At 42.8% G+C, this 21,930-nt stretch overlaps 1 protein-coding gene across 1 annotated transcript in view; it reads left to right on the forward strand.

The window, feature by feature from the left end:
* LOC137521420 (uncharacterized) overlaps positions 1-17,737 on the forward strand; it is a 58,301-nt gene extending 40,564 nt beyond the window's left edge. The window contains exons 6-9 of the mRNA XM_068240630.1: positions 4,557-4,676; positions 8,946-9,032; positions 12,425-12,572; positions 17,055-17,737. Of these exons, the coding sequence (XP_068096731.1) occupies positions 4,557-4,676; positions 8,946-9,032; positions 12,425-12,572; positions 17,055-17,086 (387 nt within the window). The 3' untranslated portion in view covers positions 17,087-17,737. The remainder of the gene's footprint in view (positions 1-4,556; positions 4,677-8,945; positions 9,033-12,424; positions 12,573-17,054) is intronic.
* The last annotated feature ends 4,193 nt before the right edge of the window (positions 17,738-21,930 follow it).

The raw sequence follows: 21,930 nt of genomic DNA on the forward strand, positions 1-21,930 counted from the left end.
CCTCTTTTACAGCCAGTTGATAATGTAACCCTATGTCAGCAGCATGATAGAAGCAGGATGTTGGCAGCGACATCAATGGCACCACCTTGTAGGGGGGGATTGCAAGTGATCAAAAAAGACCTTGTGATCTGTACCATTTTTAAATATTTTCTAAATAGGTTCTATGTTCATTTTTTCATAACTAATGTTTTCAATTGAAATTTAACAATCAAGGCATATTCATGACTCCCAATGCTGTACATTTTCATGGGGAGGGTATGATATTCCTATTCACTGGTGAGGAGACCATTGCTAGATTCCTGCTGTTCAAATCATGGTGTCCCTGTGAGTCAGTTTTCAGCTTCCTGCTGGTCCTTGTAGTCCCTCAACCATACAGTCCTAGGTGAGTCTGTTCTCAGGCGACAAATTGTTAAAATTGAGATTAGCTATTCATATGTCCAAGAATGTCACAAAAACACAGGCTTTCAAAGGGTGGCCTTGTTTTTTTTCACATGACTGTACAGTTAAATGGAAGCAAAAAACCGGTTTGACATATTTATGTCCCATCAGCTCTCGTGATGTAACCATACCACAGAATGGCTGTCCGGAGTGACAAGTCTGCATTCCTTTTAATAGTAGGCTGATCTTGTTAACTAACCCTCATTTTATGCTGTGGTGGGATTGTTAACTTTATGAAACAGCATTTTCTCTCTACCTGTGTTGCAGTATAATGTGTGTATAGTCTTACAGATTGCCCCTATGTAAACATAGCGGAATGGACACAGAAGTCACGCAAGTCTTCTTTTAAATGCCAGCTGACAGCAGGGTATTCATAATATGCTTGTTTATACCCTGCACACCCAAAGCCAGAGTCACACAGTACTGTTGCTAGCTACTAGTAATTTAAGGTGATAAAATATTGTTTAAAATGATTTTAAGATGAACAGAGATTTTGTGACTTTTAAGTACCTCCTTATAGTAATTGATTTAAAGAGAATCTGTATTGTTAAAATTGCACAAAAGTAAACATACCAGTGCGTAAGGGGACATCTCCTATTACCCTCTGTCACAATTTCGCCGCTCCCCGCCGCATTAAAAGTGGTTAAAAACAGTTTTAAAAAGTTTGTTTATAAACAAACAAAATGGCCACCAAAACAGGAAGTAGGTTGATGTACAATATGTCCACACATATAAAATACATCCATACACAAGCAGGCTGTATACACCATTCCTTTTGAATCTCAAGAGATCATTGTGTGTTTCTTTCCCCCTGCAGTTCTCATGCACTGAAGTTTCAGGCTGCTGTTTCTCCTGCAAACAGCTTTGCCCTTGTCTGTAATTCTTCAGTATGTGAAAGCCCAGCCAGCTCAGAGGACGATTTATCCAGCTTGTAAAAGATGAGAGAATAGAGAAGCTGCCCTAATCTAAATAATACACAGGCAGTGTGCATAGAGGGGCCTGGAAGGGGGAGTTCATAGCAGAACCACAACACTGAAGAACTTGGCAGCCTTCCAGACACAGGCTGACAAGTCTGACAAGGGAAAGATACATTGATTTATTACAGAGACTGTGATAGTAGAATGTGCTGCAGTAAGCCAGAACACATTAGAATAGCTTTTGGAACTTGTAGGATGATAAAAAAAAGGATGCAATTTTTGTTACGGAGTCTCTTTAACAATTACCTTAGGGCTCATTCACAATAGCAATCGCAAAATGTTTTGCACGAGTGATTTTACCGCGATTAATGCGGTAAAATCACTGTACATTCACATACTTGCGATTCTCAAGCGATCGCTATCAGCGGTTTTTTTTAAGCACTGTATCGTGATCACTTTTTAGAATCGCGTACTGTATCGCGATCACTTGAGAATCGCGGAAAAAAGTTGCGATTGCTGCTAATCGCAAATCACCCACGATCCGCGGCAATGGCGTCAGTGAGATCACTGCCATTAGGTTTATATTGCTCTAGCGCTTTGCCGATTAGCGGGAATCGCCCATTAATCTCCCAAGTGAGAACGGGCCCTGAATGTCTACCCAAAATGACTTCTGACGTGATGAGATAGACATGTATACGGATTTTCATTTGATCAGTCTCAGAATAGGAATTTAGATTACTAAAGCCCCCCTATTCCTTTGGATTGTAAGCTCACAAGGGCAGGGCTCTCTCACCCTTTTGTTTCTTGGAATTTGTTACACATTTTATTCATGTTACTTTTGTTACTGTAATTACCAATTCTGTATTCTGTACCAACTCATTGGTGTATATTGGTGTATACCATTTTGTACCCCATGTTTGTTTCTTACTTTGTACAACACCACAGAATATGCTGGTGCTTTATAAATCAATAATAATAATAATTTGTGACTGGTTCTCTTTATACTTAAAGTCGGCATTTTTCATAACTGTGATCTGCATTTCCACTGCAGAACATTTAATTGTTCTTACAAAAAAAAAAAAAATACCATCTTGTGTTCTGCTATTATTACAGTCTCCATTATATCACTGCTATATTCACAATGAAGATTAGCTATGTTTATCGCATTTTGCCATATATAAGTGAGTGTTTATTGCCCGCACTGTCAGATTACTGCCCCCTGAGGAGCAATGGTGAAGATCTTCAGGACAGAACTTCAAGGAACAAGGAAGTTTGGGTAATTCTGTGAAAGTCTGGGCGATGTCCACATCACAGATTAGCAGAGCAGAAATGGAAAGAACTTGCTAAGAACTGACCTAGCCGCTTCCTGTAATGTTTTATATGGGATGGTAATGTGCTGGCTCATCAATAATTCAGCCATGTCCGTGAAGTTTGCATACTTCAGCCGTGGTGTGAAGATTGAGTGGTGGTGTGTTTGCAGTACGTTGTTTATGACCCTTTCCAGTAAACATTGCTCGCCCAGTTCTGCTAATGGTATGACCCTTTAAATGTTCTGCAAGATGAATATTTACATTATCCGTGTAACCACTTTGAACAGGAAAAACTGAAGGAAAGAGTAGATTGAAGTGTACCGGTCATTAGAGGAATGTGAAAGGGACCATTGTTGTTCTCCTTCTAAAGAAATGTTAGTTTCTTGACAGTACTGCTGATCCTCTGGCTGTAATCTAGTCTCAACTACACTGCTGGAAGAAGCATGCAGGTCAGGTGTTCTCACCTTAGTTTGACTTTGTTCTCCCTTAAGTTAGACTGATCTGCATACTTGTTCCAGGTGAGGGATGCAGAAAGTATGCTAGCCAGAGACAGAATCACAGGTCAGGCAGATATAAAGATGAAGGGTTAAAGGATAACCGCATCCTTGAAGCAAATTATACCACACCTTGCAAGCTGTCATTGGATTGACAGTAAATCTGTCCCTCATGTTAATAATAAAAATGTGCATTTTCATTGCTTTTTTTTATTTATTTTTTTTTTTTTGGGGGGGGGGGGGGGGGGGGTACTGATTTTGTCTCTGGCACACTTCTCTCCTCCACACATCCCTACATTAATCTTCCAGCATTTACGATCCACTTTAAAGCCACTGGTAGGCATACAGAGAGACCACATCAGAAGGCAGGACAATCTGCCCAGCAAGACTATTATCATCAGGCCACTCCTACTTCCAGGATTGCATACCTTGCCATAAATTGGGATGATCAATGAGGTGCAAATCATTTTGAGTTGATATAGGATTATGCAAATTCTTTATTCAGATGCATGCAGCTTGAAAATGGACCAGTCAGAAGAAGCTGAGGTGGATTTGATTGGCCCATGTACAATCTACATACATTTGGTGTAATCCTGCATAAACACAGAATTGTTTGTGTCTCGTTGACTATGCCTAGCCATGTACTGCAGTGCCTGTAGGGTGTTAAATTTCTGACCATTGCATCTATGGTTATCTTCTGCCTTGCTCAAGGTTAAATTGCACATTTATGGCTGGGACCCACTAGATTGCATTTGTGAACATTATTGGATTGCCGACAATCGACAGCAATTTCAAAAATGCCTTGACAATGAAAGTGGATGGTAGTGAACCTACTGGAGCGATTACTATTAAATGTTATCGTAATCGCAGGACATGCACCATTTTGAGAGCATGTGTGCTTTAATGTATTGTATTAGAGCATGGGAATAGCTTCTAAATCCACTTACAAAGCACTACCACAAAACGCTAGCGATAGCACTATGGGATTTGTAGTGGGTCCCAGCCCTCACATTGGGTTACAACTGGTTTACACTGGTTAGCAACTAGTTGTATTCAGATGTCCTGCTCAAAAATTGGCTGTTCAGAAAAACCATAAGGAAGCATTCTGTTTGCCTAGCTGCTCTGCTGAGGTCACAGCATTCTCAGGCACTCGCCTTTTCTGCATCTAACATGTAAACAAGCAATGTTATTTACATTCAGGAATTGCCTAGATTTTATTTTTACTAAACTGCATTTTTCTGTTGTGAATGAATGTATATACATTTGGTACAGGGCTTGATGAATAATGTATGGTTAATAATACTATGGGGGTACCCTTATCCTTCAATGCTTCTTCGATAGAGTGTTTACATCCTTCCCAAGCGAATGCTGATGTCCGTGTTTGTGGTTCCTTTCAGCTCTGCCTTACAGTTCTGGTCTTGGTTTCCGGATTGTATGAAATCTCCACGCTTCATAGCATCATACTTGGCATCGGCTTATTCTGGGCATGTTTGAAAGTCACCATTGGCATTCTAGCTGTGAGTATCTTTGTACATGAATGTATTTCAGGGCAATTACCTCATTAATGCGTTAATAAATAGGTTGTCCGCTTCTGTTGTCTGTCACTTTCAAACAAGAACGCTCAGGTTGCCGAGGAGGTGATGTCATCCTGGGTGAAGGGTGGGGGTGCAGGAAGATGAGGGGTTGTTCTGAGAGTGGTGGTGGTGGGGAATGTATCTAAGGGCATACAGAACAACCTCTGTTCTTCTATTGCAGTCCCTGCAATGGGGCACCAGGTAATGTGAAAGCATGGTGGGAGAAAAACACACCTAGCAGTATAAGTATTTTTTTCTGCAAGACCAATGTTGTTATGGTAAGAGTAAAATAGATGTATCAACAAAAAAAGGTCACAGTGCTCAGTTCAGTGTGTAATAAGACATACTTTTATTTTATTACACCTTGACTACAACATCTTTCACTAACTGGGGCCTTGGCCTTAAAAGTCCGCTGTTCATTGACAGATGTTTGGTTTTTCAGTAGTTACTTTGCAGGCTGTGAGACTGTCCCTCAGTGCATTAGCTGTTATGGTTCATGGCAAAAAGATGTGTCAGCAGTGATCCTGGACCCCAGATGACGGTGACTTCACACACTTTTGATCAGGTGTGGAGATGGCACAGGGCTGAGCGCTACACATCCTTTTGCAAAGTAACTACAGTAAAAACACAGCACCATCAGTGACCAGCGGACTTTTAAACCAGGGCACCAGTTGGTGAAGGCTGTGTGGTAGATTGCCGGCATTGGATATGTGTTGGTTGTTAGCTGTGAGGTGTGGGGAACGGTCCTCCTTTGACAGGGTGTTAGGGACAGCATTGGGGTGACTAACTCACAGGGTTCCTTTTTTAGGGTGGGGGTGTAGCTGCAACGCAGGTGTCTATACACAGTTGAGCTCTTTTCTAAGAAACAGGCTTGTAATTAAGTATGTCTACACACTGACCTATTTTGTTGATGTAGAAAGCTTGATTTCACCTGTTGCTTCTATAGAGCTTTTCACAGTGAGTGTGTTTAAGACTGAGTAGCACTCCCGCTGTTGATTGAAAGGAAGATCTGATAGTTTGCTCTGGGTAAATGCTCTATTTTTGTTTCAGTATACTTTGCACCTGTATTGATAAATCAGCCCTATTGACCTCCAGCATGTTATCACTAGACCAGGCATGGGCAAACTTGGCCCTCCAGCTGTTAAGGAACTACAAGTCCCACAATACATTGCAGGAGTTTTACAGCCACAGTCATGACTCATAAAGGCAAATGCATTGTGGGACTTGCAGTTCCTTAACAGCTGGAGGGCCAAGTTTGCCCATGCCTGCACTAGACTAGAGCATATTGGGTATTATGTGGCACTTTATGGAAGGGAGAGAGTGCAGTAGCTAAGATTTGACTGAAGATCTGTGATTTATGTACAGCAGGCAACTGGGATCTGGAAAACCAGAATGTAGTAATACATACACCTAATTTTGTCTACAAGCAAGCAAGTAGACCGCTCTCACCTCCCCCCAAACACAATGGTGCCTAGCCAGCCCTCCACAAGCAGCAACATGGATTATGCACAATCCCACTGCACATCACATTAAGGCATAAAATCCAGTCACTTTTATTGGCAAAGACAACTACAGCAGCTGACGCGTTTCAGAAGGGCCCATATGCCATTAACTATCTCCTGAGTTGTATCCTAGGTGATATTTTCACAGCTTGTCAAAAAATACCCTTTAACCACCCTGGAGGTAATGACGAGCCTGGCTCGTCCAGCAGAAACATGCTGAAAGTGGTAATGACGAGCTGGGCTCGTCAATACTGCCAGGGAGATTTCCTGTTTCTCTGCACCGCCGACTCCACTTTTCCCTCATCAGAGGGATTCCCCAGAGTGGCTGGATGCCTGTCAGCACGCTGTGGGTAGCGATCTGTGCTACCCCCAGCGTGCAGAACTAGCATCCAGCCACTCTGGGGAATCCCTGTGCAGCCGGCGGGCAGAGAAAGTGCGTGCGGGCAGGGATTCCCCCTTCTGTGCGGAGGGGGTGGCCGGGTGTCTCCCTTCTGTGCAGGGGGGGGGGAGATCCCCCTCTATGCGGGCTGTTCGGGGACTCCCCCTTCTGTGTGTGGGGGGGTCCCCTTCTGTGCGGGCTGGCTGGGGGTGGCTCTTCCCTCTTCCTCCCTCCGGATCCCACGTGCGTTCCCCCGTACCCCCCCCCCCCCTCCTGATCTCCTATCCTCCCCGGTATCCAGCCCTGCACTACTCACCCGAGGGCTGTCTCCTGCGCCGGCCGCGATTGGCACCCTCCTCCTCCATCGCTGAAGTCCCGGTCTGTGTAATTACAGTACGCGGCTTGGTGACGTCACCAAGCCTCGTACTGTAGTTACACAGAACCGAGACTTCAGTGATGGAGGAGGAGGGTGCCAATTGCGGCCGGCGCAGGAGACAGCCCTCGGGTGAGTAGTGCAGGGCTGGATACCGGGGAGGATAGGAGATCAGGAGGGGGGGGGGGGGGTACGGGGGAACGCACGTGGGATCCGGAGGGAGGAAGAGGGAAGAGCCACCCCCAGCCAGCCCGCACAGAAGGGGACCCCCCCATACACAGAAGGGGGAGTCCCCGAACAGCCCGCATAGAGGGGGATCTCCCCCCCCCCCCCCCCCCCCCCCTGCGCAGAAGGGAGACACCCGGCCACCAGCCCGCATAGAAGGGGGATCTCCCCCCCCCCCCCCCCCCTGCGCAGAAGGGGGAATCCCCGACCAGCCACCAGCCCACAAGGAAGAGGGATCCCCCCCCCTCCCCTGCACAGAAGCCGCCGCAGGAGACAGCCCTCGGGTTAGTAAATCGGGGCTGGAGGAGACTGGGGGGTCGGGGATCGGGGGGGGGGGGGGGGGCGAGGGGGGACACCTGGCTACCTATACATCTGGCTAAATAACTGGCTACCTATACATCTGGTAAAACATCTGGCTACCTATACATCTGGCTAAATAACTGGCTACCTATACATCTGGTAAAACATCTGGCTACCTATACTTCTGGCTAAATATCTGCCTACCTATACATCTGGTAAAACATCTCGCTACCTATACATCTGGCTAAATAACTGGCTACCTATTCATCTGGTAAAACATCTGGCTACCTATACATCTGGTAAAACATCTGGCTACCTATACATCTGGTAAAACATCTGGCTCCTATACTTCTGGCTAAATATCTGCCTACCTATACATCTGGTAAAACATCTCGCTACCTATACATCTGGCTAAATAACTGGCTACCTATACATCTGGTAAAACATCTGGCTACCTATACATTTGGTAAAACATCTGGCTACCTATACTTCTGGCTAAATATCTGCCTACCTATACATTTGGTAAAATATCTGCCTACCTATACATCTGGCAAAACTATACACCTGGCTACACATCTGGGTCTTATATTCACCATTGGCGTGCTGATCCCTCGTTGCGTACCTCTGATAGCTTCCTCGGTGCCTTCTTCCATGTCCCTTGGCAGATTTTGCTGCATGTCCCCCGGCGATCAGCGTTGATGACACCAGGGTCACACAGTGTCATCAACATCTCACAGTAAACACTTTTTTTTTTAGTTTAATTCAATACAATAACCTGTATTGAATTCAATATTTAAAAAAAAATGATTGCAAAAAAAAAAAAAAAAGGTTGACAATTATTGGAAATTAATTGAACCACTTTTTGCACGGAAATCCTGGGGAAATAGAACGCCAGGGAGGTTAAACCACCAGCAAGCAAGACAATACTCAAAATTATTTTTATAGTACTTCACCAACTTTTTGGTATTTTTCAGTTGCAAAGTGCTGAAAAGTTATTTTAACTAAAAGATTAAAAATTATCTAGGAGAAAGCTCAGGAGAAAAGGGGAATTGCATATGGGACAAGCTCCTTAGCATGAGGTATGACTATAAACCTTGTCTGAAGCACGTCAGCTGCTGTACTTGTCTGTTTGGATGTGCCAATACTGGATTTTATACCATGATGCGATGTGCTGCGGGATTCTGCACATAATTATGTCTACAGAAAGCCTCGAGTGTCTACAGTTTATTTAAGTAAATGTTCAAATCATAAGACTTGGGAATTCAGACTTCTTGGGAATCCTGGTAGAACTGTCTCTACTGGGAAGACATTGGGCCATTTACACTGCCAGTAAGCTGAACCCTTCACACTCAGTGTACCATTTTGCAGTGTTTCTTAGCCACAAAATAGATAACAATGATAAATAAGTCTTTCAAAATGTTTTGTAAGTGCAGATTCTGAAAGAGTTGAAGCCGCTGGTGTGGGTCTTTCTGCTACAGAACCTTCCTGAAGTGGCTTATCTGGTCTACCTCCTGTACAAGGTACTTAATGCCATCTGAATGTGTTTCACTGTGGAAATATTTATATAGCTTGAAGTTGCAGGATAATCATGCTGTACACCAACCCTTGGTTAGTAATGTTCTGTATGTGAAGGATAGAAGTACTCATTAGATATACTATATTAGCCTCCAATTGCTCACCAATCACTAATACTGTTCAGTGCTGTATGCATGTCCTTTCCAGTTCCTGTGAGTGCACTGCAGAAGGGGCATTCACAGGAACAGGAAGGATGTGTAGCACATAGCAGTGATGAGACCTGATCTACCATTCATGTGAGTAAAGCTTTCACACAGAGATGCAGAGAAAATACAAGTAAAGCTTTCACACAGAGATGCAGTGATATTACAAGTAGTTAACACAGTGTACAGTGACTACAGGCTGCTGTGAAAAGGTAGTGTTTGTAAACAGCAGGCAGCCAGAGGGATCTTGGATCTCTTCAGAGGGCTAAAGTTAATAATGCATTAAAATGATTGATCTGGGAGCAATTTGGGAATGGTTCCATATATTTATAAGTACAACTATTGTTTAAATCTAAAAAAAAAAATTACTTTGTGAAAGTGAGTCTTGAGAAGAAAGTTTCATATTCCAGGGGAAGCTAGGAAATACAAACCTTGAGCTTACTTTTCTCTTGAGTTTTTTTCCAGAAAATATTTATCTACAAAATCCCTTTAACTCCTTGGGGACCACATGGGGTTAAAATGTACCTGAACGGAAATTTGACCTAAGCTAAACATGTGTAGGTACAATCCCAAGTCTAGATAGAACTATACTATGTTATTTTTTATTTTTCCTCACTGTAAGGGTTAAGAATTCAGGTATTCAAATGACAGTCTCTAGTTGGACAGTATCCTTAAGCTGAGTACTCGCCACCTGAAGGGTCCAGCAACGTCTCCGTGATGACAAGCGTTTAGCGACTCCTCTTTCTGCTTGCGACAGCACATGATGGGCGCAAACGGGAAATCAATCGATCGCGGTACTTTGCGCAGAGTCGTGGGGGACCTTAAAGATCTTATACGCTTTGACAGTGGTTATCACTGTGCTTTGCTAAACATTGTTCACATAATTGCGCGCCTGTACCCACGTCGTGAGGAAGCCGAAGCGACGGCTCCTCACTCAAAAAATTGTCAGGAAAATCTCATGGTGGGAATGGGCCTTAACTCTGATAACTAATTACAAGCCATAAAACTCTTGCTTGGCTTGGAATAGATAAAAACAGGTCAATAATTATAGAATAGATTGTGGTTCTGGAAGACTGTAATTCAGCTGAGACATTAAATAAAAAATAAACCATACATTTTTAGGTTTTAAACACAAAATAAAACTGTGAGATTCGAGGAAAAAAAAAAAGTATTTTAGTCGATCACGGTGAGAACAGCGTAATTAAATTCTGGTCCTTAACAACCTTAATTAACTGTTGTTAAAAAAAAAGTTTAACTTACCTGGGGCTTCTACTGGCCCTTTGCAGATGTCCTGTGCCCGCACCGGGACAAACCGATCCTCCGTGCCCCACAGTGAGTCAGTTTCGTTTCCAGCGACCGACTAGTTTGCATGCCACTGTGCCTGTGGACACTGTCCGTGCGTATCCTTGATCACGCTTCCGTTGCCGACTAGCCAGTTACCGTAAAGGAAACTGGCTCACTGCATGGGACCAGAGAATCGGTTTGTCCCCGTGTGGGTACAGGACGTCTGTAAGGGACTGGTAGAAGCCCAAGGTAAGTATTTTTTTGCTTCTTGAGGAATTAAAATGTATTTTATTGACAAGGTATGAAATCACCTTGAGTGAGGAAAAAAATGTAATCAGGCCCTATGACTGCCATAAATGTATGAAAGATATTATCTTTTCATTGACTGAGACATTTAATTGCTCCATTCTCATAATCTGGTGATCCTTCTGGACATTTGCAGTTACTTCTGATGTCCAGTGGGGGGAGCATTATATCTTTAGAAGAGACACTATGTAAATACTGTATATCTTTTCCCTTCTGTGAAAGTGGACCAGGGCACATGAAATGTAATGCCACTAGTGGGGAGCTGGCTAAGGTAAGTAATGAAAGTGTATTAGTAATGGAAGCACTTCCTGCCAGAAAGGAGGCATTATCGCACAGCTCCACAAAATGGAAACAAAATCATGTTTCTGAGCCCAGTAAGAACAAAAAAACTTTATGGCACCTCAACACAAATCCAATAGTTTCAGATACAAGTGAAGGATTGGTTTAGACTGGTGTCTGAATCAGCTGTTCAGTATCTTGTGCAAATGCTTTTCTGCAAGTGTGCAGAAAAGCATTGGGCATCTTCAGGTGGCACTTCCCATCATATGATTTTTGTGTCGCGTTTCGACCTCTGTAGGGCTAAGCGCCGTGGTTAGCTGATGGAATGGAGCAAGAGCTTTGACAATCTATATCTAGAAAAGTCATAATCAGGTCTTATTTTACTCCACAAGTTTTTTTTCAGTCAATATTATTGGTTACTGGAAATCAAAATGCTGATTGTTTTAAACATCCATACAGGAATTTTCAACATATGAGAATAATGCAAGTGGTAAAAGAAGACAAAATGCACGCTATGTTCATATATACTGAGGAAAATTGATATCACTGTGTGTACACTAAGGCATTTGTACTCGACAAAAGAAGTGGTCACACTATCTTAATCTACCAGTAAAGTGATCTAAATAGAGTGGTTCACAGGGTTCAAACTAGATCAGCACACATGCATGTCAGACGTTAAAGTTGACAGAAATTTTTTTTTTTATTTAAAATAAGACCTGACTGTGACTTTTCTAGAGTAAGGTTTTACCAGCTCTTGCTCCATGCCTTAGGGCTCTTTCACATTAGGGCAGATTTTCTGCGTTTCAACGCAACGGGTAAAGTTTGCGTTACCCAAGGTAAAATGAAAGTCCATAGACTTTCATTTTAGCTTTCACATATAACGCAGACTTTTTGTGCGTTGCGTTACACTGCGCCCAGGCGCAGTTTTTCGGCTGACGCTAGCTTTATGCGTTACAATGTTAGTCAATGTAAAACGCACACTATGCGCGTTTTTAATCCGTTAACGCAGGCAATCAGTCCCAGAATGCAACAGAGGAACAATGTAGAAAGTTGAAAACTTAAGAAAAAAAATTACCCGCGTTTTCCTATGTGCTGTAACGCATTGAAAACGCATTAAAAATGCATACAACAAAACGTATGCTTTGAGCGTTCTCCAACGCAAGCTCTGATGTGAAAGAGCCCTTAGCCATTCTTCTCCAGACTGCTGTTCTTGTCACAGATTGCTGCTTGTATGTAATTTTAGTCCAAAAGATTAATATTTGTTTGTTCATATGTAAAAGGTCTTTCAGTATTGACAACTTTGATATTCACTTTCCTACCACTAGGTGGCAATGGAGTGGGGAAAAGGAGACTCCTATACTTTAGAAGCTGCAGCTGTGATGGGCTCAGTTATCTCGGTGGCCATCAAGTCTGTGCTGTTTTGGTCTCTGTTCAATGTATATCGCAGCTTCGGCCAGGGACTGAGGGAGAGAAGTAAGTATTAAAGTCAGCGATTTAGCAATTGCTAGAACGGCTTTTAGGGGGTCCAGAAGCAAGAGGCGCTTAGTTTGTCTCTAGCTGTTCATTGGCCTTTTCTATATGTCCACCCTGTCAGTAACCGCCTTATGCATTTATTCAAGAGGAGTGCAGAGAGTTGTTTGGGAATTGTGCATTTGGGGATTTTGATATATATATATATATATATATGTGTGTATGTATGTATATATGTGTATATATATATATATATATATATATATATATATATATATATATATATATATATATATATATTTGCAAAAGTATATATATACTTGCAAAAGTATTCGGCCCCCTTGAAGTTTTCCACATTTTGTCGCATTACTGCCACAAACATGAATCAATTTTATTGGAATTTCACATGAAAAACCAATACAAAGTGGTGTACACGTGAGAAGTGGAATGAAAATCATACATGATTCCAAACATTTTTTACAAATAAATAACTGCAAACTGGGGTGTGTGTAATTATTCAGCCCCCTTTGGTCTGAGTGCAGTCAGTTGCCCATAGACATTGCCTGATGAGTGCTAATGACTAAATAGAGTGCACCTGTGTGTAATTAATGTCAATACAAATACAGCTGCTCTGTGACGGCCTCAGAGGTTGTCTAAGAGAATATTGGGAGCAACAACACCGTGAAGTCCAAAGAACACACAAGACAGGTCCAAGACAGGTCAGGGATCAAGTTATTGAGAAATGTAAAGCAGGGTTAGGCTACAAAAAGATTTCCAAAGCCTTGAACATGCCACGGAGCACTGTTCAAGCGATCATTCAGAAATGGAAGGAGTATGGCACAACTGTAAACCTACAAAGACAAGGCCATCCACCTAAACTCACAGGCCGAACAAGGAGAGCGCTGATCAGAAATGTAGTCAAGAGGCCCATGGTGACTCTGGACGAGCTGCAGAGATCTACAGCTCAGGTGGGAGACTCTGTCCATAGGACAACTATCAGTCATGCTTGACAAAGTTGGCCTTTATGGAAGAGTGGCAAGAAGAAAGCCATTGTTAACAGAAAGCATAAGAAGTCCCGTTTGCAGTTTGCCACAAGCCATGTGGGGGACACAGCAACCATGTGGAAGAAGGTGTTCTGGTCGGATGAGACCAAAATGGAACTTTTTGGCCAAAATGCAAAACTCTATGTGTGGCAGAAAACTAACACTGCACATCACTCTGAACACACCATCCCCACTGTCAAATATGGTGGTGGCAGCATCATGCTAGGGGGGTGCATCTCTTCAGCAGGGACAGAGTTGATGGGAAGATGGATGGAGCCAAATACAGGGCAAACTTGGAAGAAAACCTCATGGAGACTGCAAAAGACTTGAGACTGGGGCAGAGGTTCACCTTCCAGCAGGACCAGGACCCTAAACATAAAGCCAGAGCAACAATTGAATGGTTTAAAACAAAACACATCTAAGTGTTTGAATGGCCCAGTCAAAGTCCAGATATAAATTCAATCGAGAATCTGTGGCAAGATCTGAAAACTGCTGTTCACAAACGCTGTCCATCTAATCTGACTGAGCTGGAGCTGTTTTGCAAAGAAGAATGGGCGAGGATTTCAGTCTCTAGATGTGCAAAGCTGGCAGAGACATATCCTAAAAGACTGGCAGCTGTAATTGCAGCAAAAGGTAGTTCTACAAAGTATTGACTCAGGGGGCTGAATAATTACGCACACTCTACTTTGCAGTTATTTATTTGCAAAAAATGTTTGGAATCCTGTATGATTTTCGTTCCACTTCTCTTATGTACACCACTTTGTATTGGTCTTTCGCATGAAATTCCAATAAAATTGTTTCATGTTTGTGGCAGTAATGTGACAAAATGTAGAAAACTTCAAGGGGGTTGAATACTTTTGCAAGCCACTGTATGTATGTATGTATGTATGTATGTATGTATTCATGTATGTGTGTGTATATATATATATATATATATATATATATATATATATATATATATATATATATATATATATATATATATATATATATATATATATATATATATATATATATATATATTATACATTGGGTTGCAAAAGTATATCCCCCTTGAAGTTTTCCACATTTTGTCACATTACTGCCTCAAACATGCATCAATTTTATTGGAATTCCACGTGAAAGACCAATACAAAGTGGTGTACATGTGAGAAGTGGTTCGAAAATCATACATCATTCCAAACATTTTTTACAATTAAATAACTGCAAAGTGGGGTGTGCGTAATTATTCGGCCCCCTGAGTCAATCCTTTGTATAACCACCTTTTGCTGCAATTACAGCTGCCAGTCTTTTAGGGTATGTCTCTTCCAGCTTTGCACATCTAGAGACTGAAATCCTTGCCCATTCTTCTTTGCAAAACCGCTCCAGCTCAGTCAGATTAGATGGACAGAGTTTGTGAACAGCAGTTTTCAGATCTTGCCACAGATTCTCGATTGGATTTAGATCTGGACTTTGACTGGGCCATTCTAACACATAGATATGTTTTGTTTTAAACCATTCCATTGTTGCCCTGGCTTTATGTTTAGGGTCATTGTCCTGCTAGAAGGTCTCAATTCTTTTGCTGTCTCCAAGAGGTTTTCTTCCAAGTTTGCCCTGTATTTGGCTCCATCCATCTTCCCATCAACTCTGACCAGCTTCCCTGTACCTGCTGAAGAGATGCACCCCCCTAGCATGATGCTGCCACCACCATATTTGACAGTGGGAATGGTGTGTTCAGTGTGATGTGCAGTGTTAGTTTTCTGCCACACATAGTGTTTTGCATTTTGGCCAGAAAGTTCCATTTTGGTCTCATCTGACTAGAGCACCTTCTTCCACATGGTTGCAGTGTCCCCCACATGGCTTGTGGCAAACTGCTAACGGGACTTCTTATGCTTTTCTGTTAACAATGGCTTTCTTCTTGCCACTCTTCCATAAAGGCCAACTTTGTACAGTGCATGACTAATAGTTGTCCTATGGACAGAGTCTCCCACCTGAGCTGTAGATCTGTGCAGCTCGTCCAGAGTCACCATGGGCCTCTTGACTGCATTTCTGATCAGCGCTCTCCTTGTTCGGCCTGTGAGTTTAGGTGGATGGCCCTGTCTTGGTAGGTTTACAGTTGTGCCATACTCCTTCCATTTCTGAATGATCGCTTGAACAGTGCTCCATGGGATGTTCAAGGCTTTGGAAATCTTTTTGTAGCCTAAGCCTGCTTTACATTTCTCAATAACTTGATCCCTGACCTGTCTTGGACCTGTCTTGTGTGTTCTTTGGACTTCACGGTGTTGTTGCTCCTAATATTCTCTCAGACAACCTCTGAGGCCCTCACAGAGCAGCTGTATTTGTACTGACATTAGATTACACACAGGTGCACTCTATTTAGTCATTAGCACTCTTCAGGCAATGTCTATAGGCAACTAACTGCACTCAGATCAAAGGGGGTCGAATTATTATGCTCACACCACTTTGCAGTTATTTATTTGTAAAAAATGTTTAGAATCATGTATGATTTTCGTTCCACTTCTCATATGTACACCACTTTGTGTTGGTCTTTCATGTGGAATTCCAATAAAATTGATTCATGTTTGTGGCGGTAATATGACAAAATGTGGAAAATTTAAGGGGGCCGAATACTTTTGCAACCCACTGTACACAACACTCAGATTTACCTCCATAATCAGATCTCTCCGCCACCACCATGGACAAGGTCTCCTTATACCTTTCAACTATGTCTCGTGGATGTCAGCTAGGTTTCTGAATATTAACCTAGACAAAACTGAGCTCCTGTTCTTTCCATCCCACTCTACTGCACCCCTCCCAGATTTCCACCTCACAATCGATAACACAACCATCTGCCCTACCTCTCAGACCCATGCCTGGGTGTCACCCTGGACTTTGCCCTTTGCTTCATTCACCACATTCAAAAGGAAGTACTGATACCCTCCATTAGGAGATAAACTAGTTCAAAATATTTATTATGCTTACTGTAAGTGACTGCAACATAGGAGAAAAGTAATTTATAGTATATTTTACTCTGGGAGAAATGTACTTATACATTTTACAATTTTTTGTGATAGGGGATGATAAGGGGTTGTTTAGTATAATGGCAGTAACATCCCAGTGCTTTAAAGCGGGGATACAATTCGTTTTAGATTAAAATTAGTAATACAAGTATATATCATGATTGATTAGAGTCTCGTTTCAAGCCATTTCAATCCTACTAATCCATCTAAACTCTGTCTCCTGGGCTAGTCTTGTGTTATTTTGTAGTGTTCTCATAGTGTTTACTCTCTAAAGTAGCACTTGACATAAAACTGAATGACTCAGGTATTAGACCTGAGCTCTGTACTCAAGTGTAACCAGCACGGAGGTAGAATAAGCCAAGGGCTAATTCTCCACTTCAAAAAATCATTTTATTTAAATTTCTGTTTTGAGTTTCTCACTTTGTCCATTCTTTCTCTTCCAGTGTTTTCTTCCTATGGAAGGATCGATTCCTGAATGACCTCAGACACTTTTCTAGAGCCATTTTTTCAGTGATCTACAGGGGTGGACTGCTGTGCTGCTGCCTAATGGACAATGACGTGGCTGTGTACTGCACTCCAGAGCTGTACTGACAAATGAAAGGGAATCCCTCAGTGTTTCATGGCCTAATTGTTCAGTATTTTGCCTTTCCACTCCCATGGCTTTTGCCTGCCACTGTCTGCAAGTTGCAAAGAATTGCAGCAACTCACTGGCTCCACTAGGTGGTGTTGTAGGTTTCACATATGGTACATCTTGACAAACCAGCCAGCGCACATAAAAAGAACTTGTTTGGATGTTGGAGGATCTAAGCGGTTTTTAGACTTTCATTTAGACCAAAGACATGGCTTCTGTTATGTCACTCATTAACTAATTTTTGCTATCCAGCTGCCAAAGCTGTTGGGTCTGCTGCACTGTTCTATAATGGCTGGATGGCACCTTGTTGTTTCTTTTGCACTGCAGCCAGACATTGGGAACCTTATGTTACATAATATTCAGTTATTTCAGTTTTTATGAGTCTTTTTATATTGTTCTTTAATGTTCTGTTTTATTGGGTAATTGTACTTACAATGAAATAATCTCATATTTTAGTGATTTTTTTTTTAATTATAAGTAAACATTGCAAGACTTGTTTCTCGGTTGGCTCTTTAATGTTTCATTGTTTTCTATACTACTTTTTGTTTTCCCTCGTCTTTAATTTTCTGGATTTATCAGTAGTGATCAGTGTTCCTGTGGTTGCTGTGGTGTGAAGTTGTCATCTCATGGTACAGAGTCTACTTTTCAGTTCAAGTGTTTGGAACTCCATCTGCATTGAATGCCGTGACTGAAATGAACTATACTAGACCGGCAACATCAGGCAAGCTTCCACAAGGTGACCATTATTACTAACACCAGCATATTATGTGCAATATATAATGGGAGAAACCTGCATACATTGTAAGTACAGACATTTATACAGGAGGAGAAGAGGACCCTTCCCAATAAAGATTGCAGTACACAGTGGGGAAACATTGTGCCAACAGGTAAGGAGACTGAGATAGTATCAGAAAACTGGGGGACTGCATTGTAATGCCAGCAGTGTGAGGACTACTTTACTTGTCTTCTGCCATCATTCAACCTATGCACTGCTCGGCCCTGAACTAAACAGAGCTGAGCTGTCAGTGCTGATCTAAAACACCAATAATTGTGTTATACTCCATTTAAACGTGGTTTTAAAGAGAATCTGTACTCTTAAATTCTTACAATAAAAAGCATACCATTCTATTCATTATGTTCTCCTGGGCCCCTCTGTGATGTTTCGGCAGCTCCCCGCCGCGATTCTGGCTTTTAATCGCCAGTTTTAGGCAGCGTTTACAAACAAAAAACATGGCAGCTAACCAGGAAGTGATGTTTGTATATATCTCATGTTACAGTGTACTACAAGTTTTTATTACATAGAGAATTATCTGCACTCCAGTCTGGGATTCTCACAGTTCTCAGCATGAGACAGGCAGCTTCCTTCCCCCTCAGAGAGCTCTGTCTGTGAGTAGTAAAGTCACACAGAGCCTGCAGAGGGCGTGTATAACTTCTCCCTATTACAGCAGAGGCAGCACATTCCTCCCTGGCTCGACAAAGAAAAGAAGATTAGATATATTAAAGAGACAGTGCAACTAGAAAAGGCTGCAGTAATCCAGACCACATTTGAACAGGTATAGGAACTTATAGGATACAAGGAATAAGGCTGAAAATTTTGTTACAGAGTCTCTTTAAGATAGAACCTGCCTATTTTGCACTACTGAGGTTTTTAAGGAGAATTCCATAAAGTACTTGAAAAAAAAATCCTGGAGTAAAGCAAAAAGGTTGTAAAAAGGATGATTCCAGCTCGCTTTTAAGTTAGCCAGTATTTGGAGTCATCCCAGTTCAAAACTTTCTGCTTTAACGAAAGTAATACTACACCCTTCAAGAAGACATGGCAAGGAAATGAGCAGCGCTACTTAAAAACAGACTAGTGCCTACCTGCAAAAGAGTGCAAGCCCCACTTGTGGGGTCGAATACACACCGAGCATACACATGGCCTGTCTACCACTAGAGGAGGATGTTGGTTTCCATTAACAGCTTGCATGCAACCTATTAAGTACTCGTCCCTCCCACTGGCAAGAAGTCAATCCTCCATGGGAGGGGCCTAACACTAACTAAATCCTAACCTATGTATATGCATAGCCTGGGTGCGGCTAATCAAATAAAATTGAAAATTGCGCAAAAGGTGGATCAGCGCAACACCAGGCCGCCTCCGAATGGCCTCCATCAGAGATGCGCTGAGCCCCCCCAGGAACTACAAACGCACCTTGAACCCAAACAGAAGCTCTGCATATACACCAAAAGCATGGCTGTTAAGTGGGAGCAGCTGACCAAAAACGAATTACATTAGTACATAGCAAGGAAATGAGCAGCGCTACTTAAAAACAGACTAGTGCCTACCTGCAAAAGAGTGCAAGCCCCACTTGTGGGGTCGAATACACACCAAGCATACACATGGCCTGTCTACCACTAGAGGAGGATGTTGGTTTCCATTAACAGCTTGCATGCAACCTATTAAGTACTCGTCCCTCCCACTGCGAAGAAGTCAATCCTCCATGGGAGGATCCTGGGGGGGCTCAGCGCATCTCTGATGGAGGCCATTCGGAAGGCGGCCTGGTGTTGCGCTGATCCACCTTTTGCGCAATTTTCACCCTTCAAGAAGAGCTGACACGCTTTTGCTGTGGCTTAAAGGGAATGTGAACAAAAAAAAATTATTTAAAATAAACACAAGATGAACCTGCAAATGAATACTACATACTGTATTTTTTGGACCATAAGATGCACCTAGGTTTCAGCCTAGTTCACTCTACAAAATGCAATCGCTAATCACTTGGGAAATATTGCTCTAAAAAATGGTACAGGCAGCAAGTTTTCAATTTTCCAAAAATAAAAACGTTGCTGTGAGAACACCTCCAGAGTAACTCTGCTCTAGCGCTTTGCTGGTTGCTGGCGATCAATAAACAGAGTGCAATTGCTCTCAGTGTAAACCAACTCTTTGAGGACAAAAACCAGGGAAAAAGATACTAAACCTGGTGTGCTATGGTGCAGGGGCATCTTGTAGAGCATCTCCCCCAAGCACCTGAGGTCAGTGATGTGAGGCAGGGATTGGACTGTAAACTCCTGAAGGCATGGATTAGACTAATCTCCCAAGGGCAGGTTTGAGACCCCCCCCCCCCCCCCATGTCCCTGGCAGTCTACTGGTCCCCGGGCTCCCTTCCTTTGCGTTCCTGTGCTGTCCTCTGTTCCCTCCCTTTGATGTGCCGTGTACCATAGTATGCAGAAGCAGGCAGTATATCAATCACCCCAATGCTGCAGCTCTTCTTTGAATGTGGCCACACTCCGCTCCCATCCGATCTTCCGAATTTTGGTATACAGAGGCAGGCAGCGTCACTGACCCTTCATTCCTGATAGCAGGACAATGGTTATGCTCTGCATACATCTCTGTGTCTTTAAGAGTCCTCGCTTGATTAGGTCATCAAGCCTGCCTCTGCATACTATACATTGGAGGGACGGAGGAGAGGAGAGCAGAGCGGGGCAACATTCAAAGCAGAGCCGGGTGAGTCGCAAGTTGCCTACCTCTGCAGACTATACATCGGAGAGACAGAAGTTCCTTTCAGTCCATGGACGCACACACCACGCATGGAAATAGCATTGAATGTTTACTCGTTTCCGAGCACAGATTGTAGTTACATATTGCGCATGGTCCACAACTGATGTTTGTATATAGTGTGCCTCTGAGGAAGCGGCTTTTTGGCCGTGAAACACGTGCCAGGCAGTCTTTTATGTGATTTGGAATCCTGTATTGATGTCCATACGTACAGTCCGCAACTCTCAGGATATTATTGATTGAAGAATAAACAGAATTTGTTCATATAAAACACTGTGCTTTTTGTTTGGTGGAAAATGGATACGGCTATATTGTGGGGTGGAACAGAACTATTGCTCTTACTATGTTTATGGTGCTCACCCTAGATCTAGTCGGACCTGGAAGCCTCAGGCTTCATTCACACTTAGTGCACTTCTGTCGCTTTTTATCAGTGCATCAATGTTACAGATTGATACAAGTTGCTGAAAAGCGGACAGAAGCGCACTAGTGTGAATGAGGGTCCTTTTAGTCTAAATCAGTAGCTGTCAGTTATAACTGAAAGGACAACTAATGTGCAGGGTAATGTCCATGTTTGCCTGTAGCTCAAGCGGGAGATTAACACAGTGCTGACCTGGAAGCTGTTACAGGGTCATTGCCATTCTTAACCACTTAATCCACCAGTAAAGTATATCTACGTCATCTGTGGGCTCATCCAAGCCACAACCACGTAGATATACGTTTTGTACTGGTGGCATCCCTGTGCACGATCGGGCGTGCCCCCGGAACTTTAAGCTGCATTACTAATTGGTCTAAGGGAAAATAAGGCCCTTTAACCAACTAGCACCCCCCCCCCTCCCCCGCGGATGAACGATCACCGATGTAGGAGTGGTGATCCTTCATCTCGCCCCCTCCTGGCAGAGATCTGTTCAAAAAAGCATGTCCAGCAAGCCTGGCTCACCTCTCCTTTATCCAGCGATGATCCTGCAGCGACGGCCTCTGTATTCAGCTTCACAGGCTGTGAAGCTGAATACAGAGGCTGCAGCTGCAGGATCATCGCTGGATAAAGGAGAGGTGAGCCAGGCTTGCTGGACATGCTTTTTTGAACAATTCTCTGCACGGAGGGGGAGGCTGCCTAATGGGGGGGGGGGGGAGTGGTCGGGGCTTCTAATGTATAGTCCTG

Source organism: Hyperolius riggenbachi, chromosome 6 (assembly GCF_040937935.1).
Source record: "Hyperolius riggenbachi isolate aHypRig1 chromosome 6, aHypRig1.pri, whole genome shotgun sequence".
NCBI lineage: Eukaryota > Metazoa > Chordata > Amphibia > Anura > Hyperoliidae > Hyperolius > Hyperolius riggenbachi.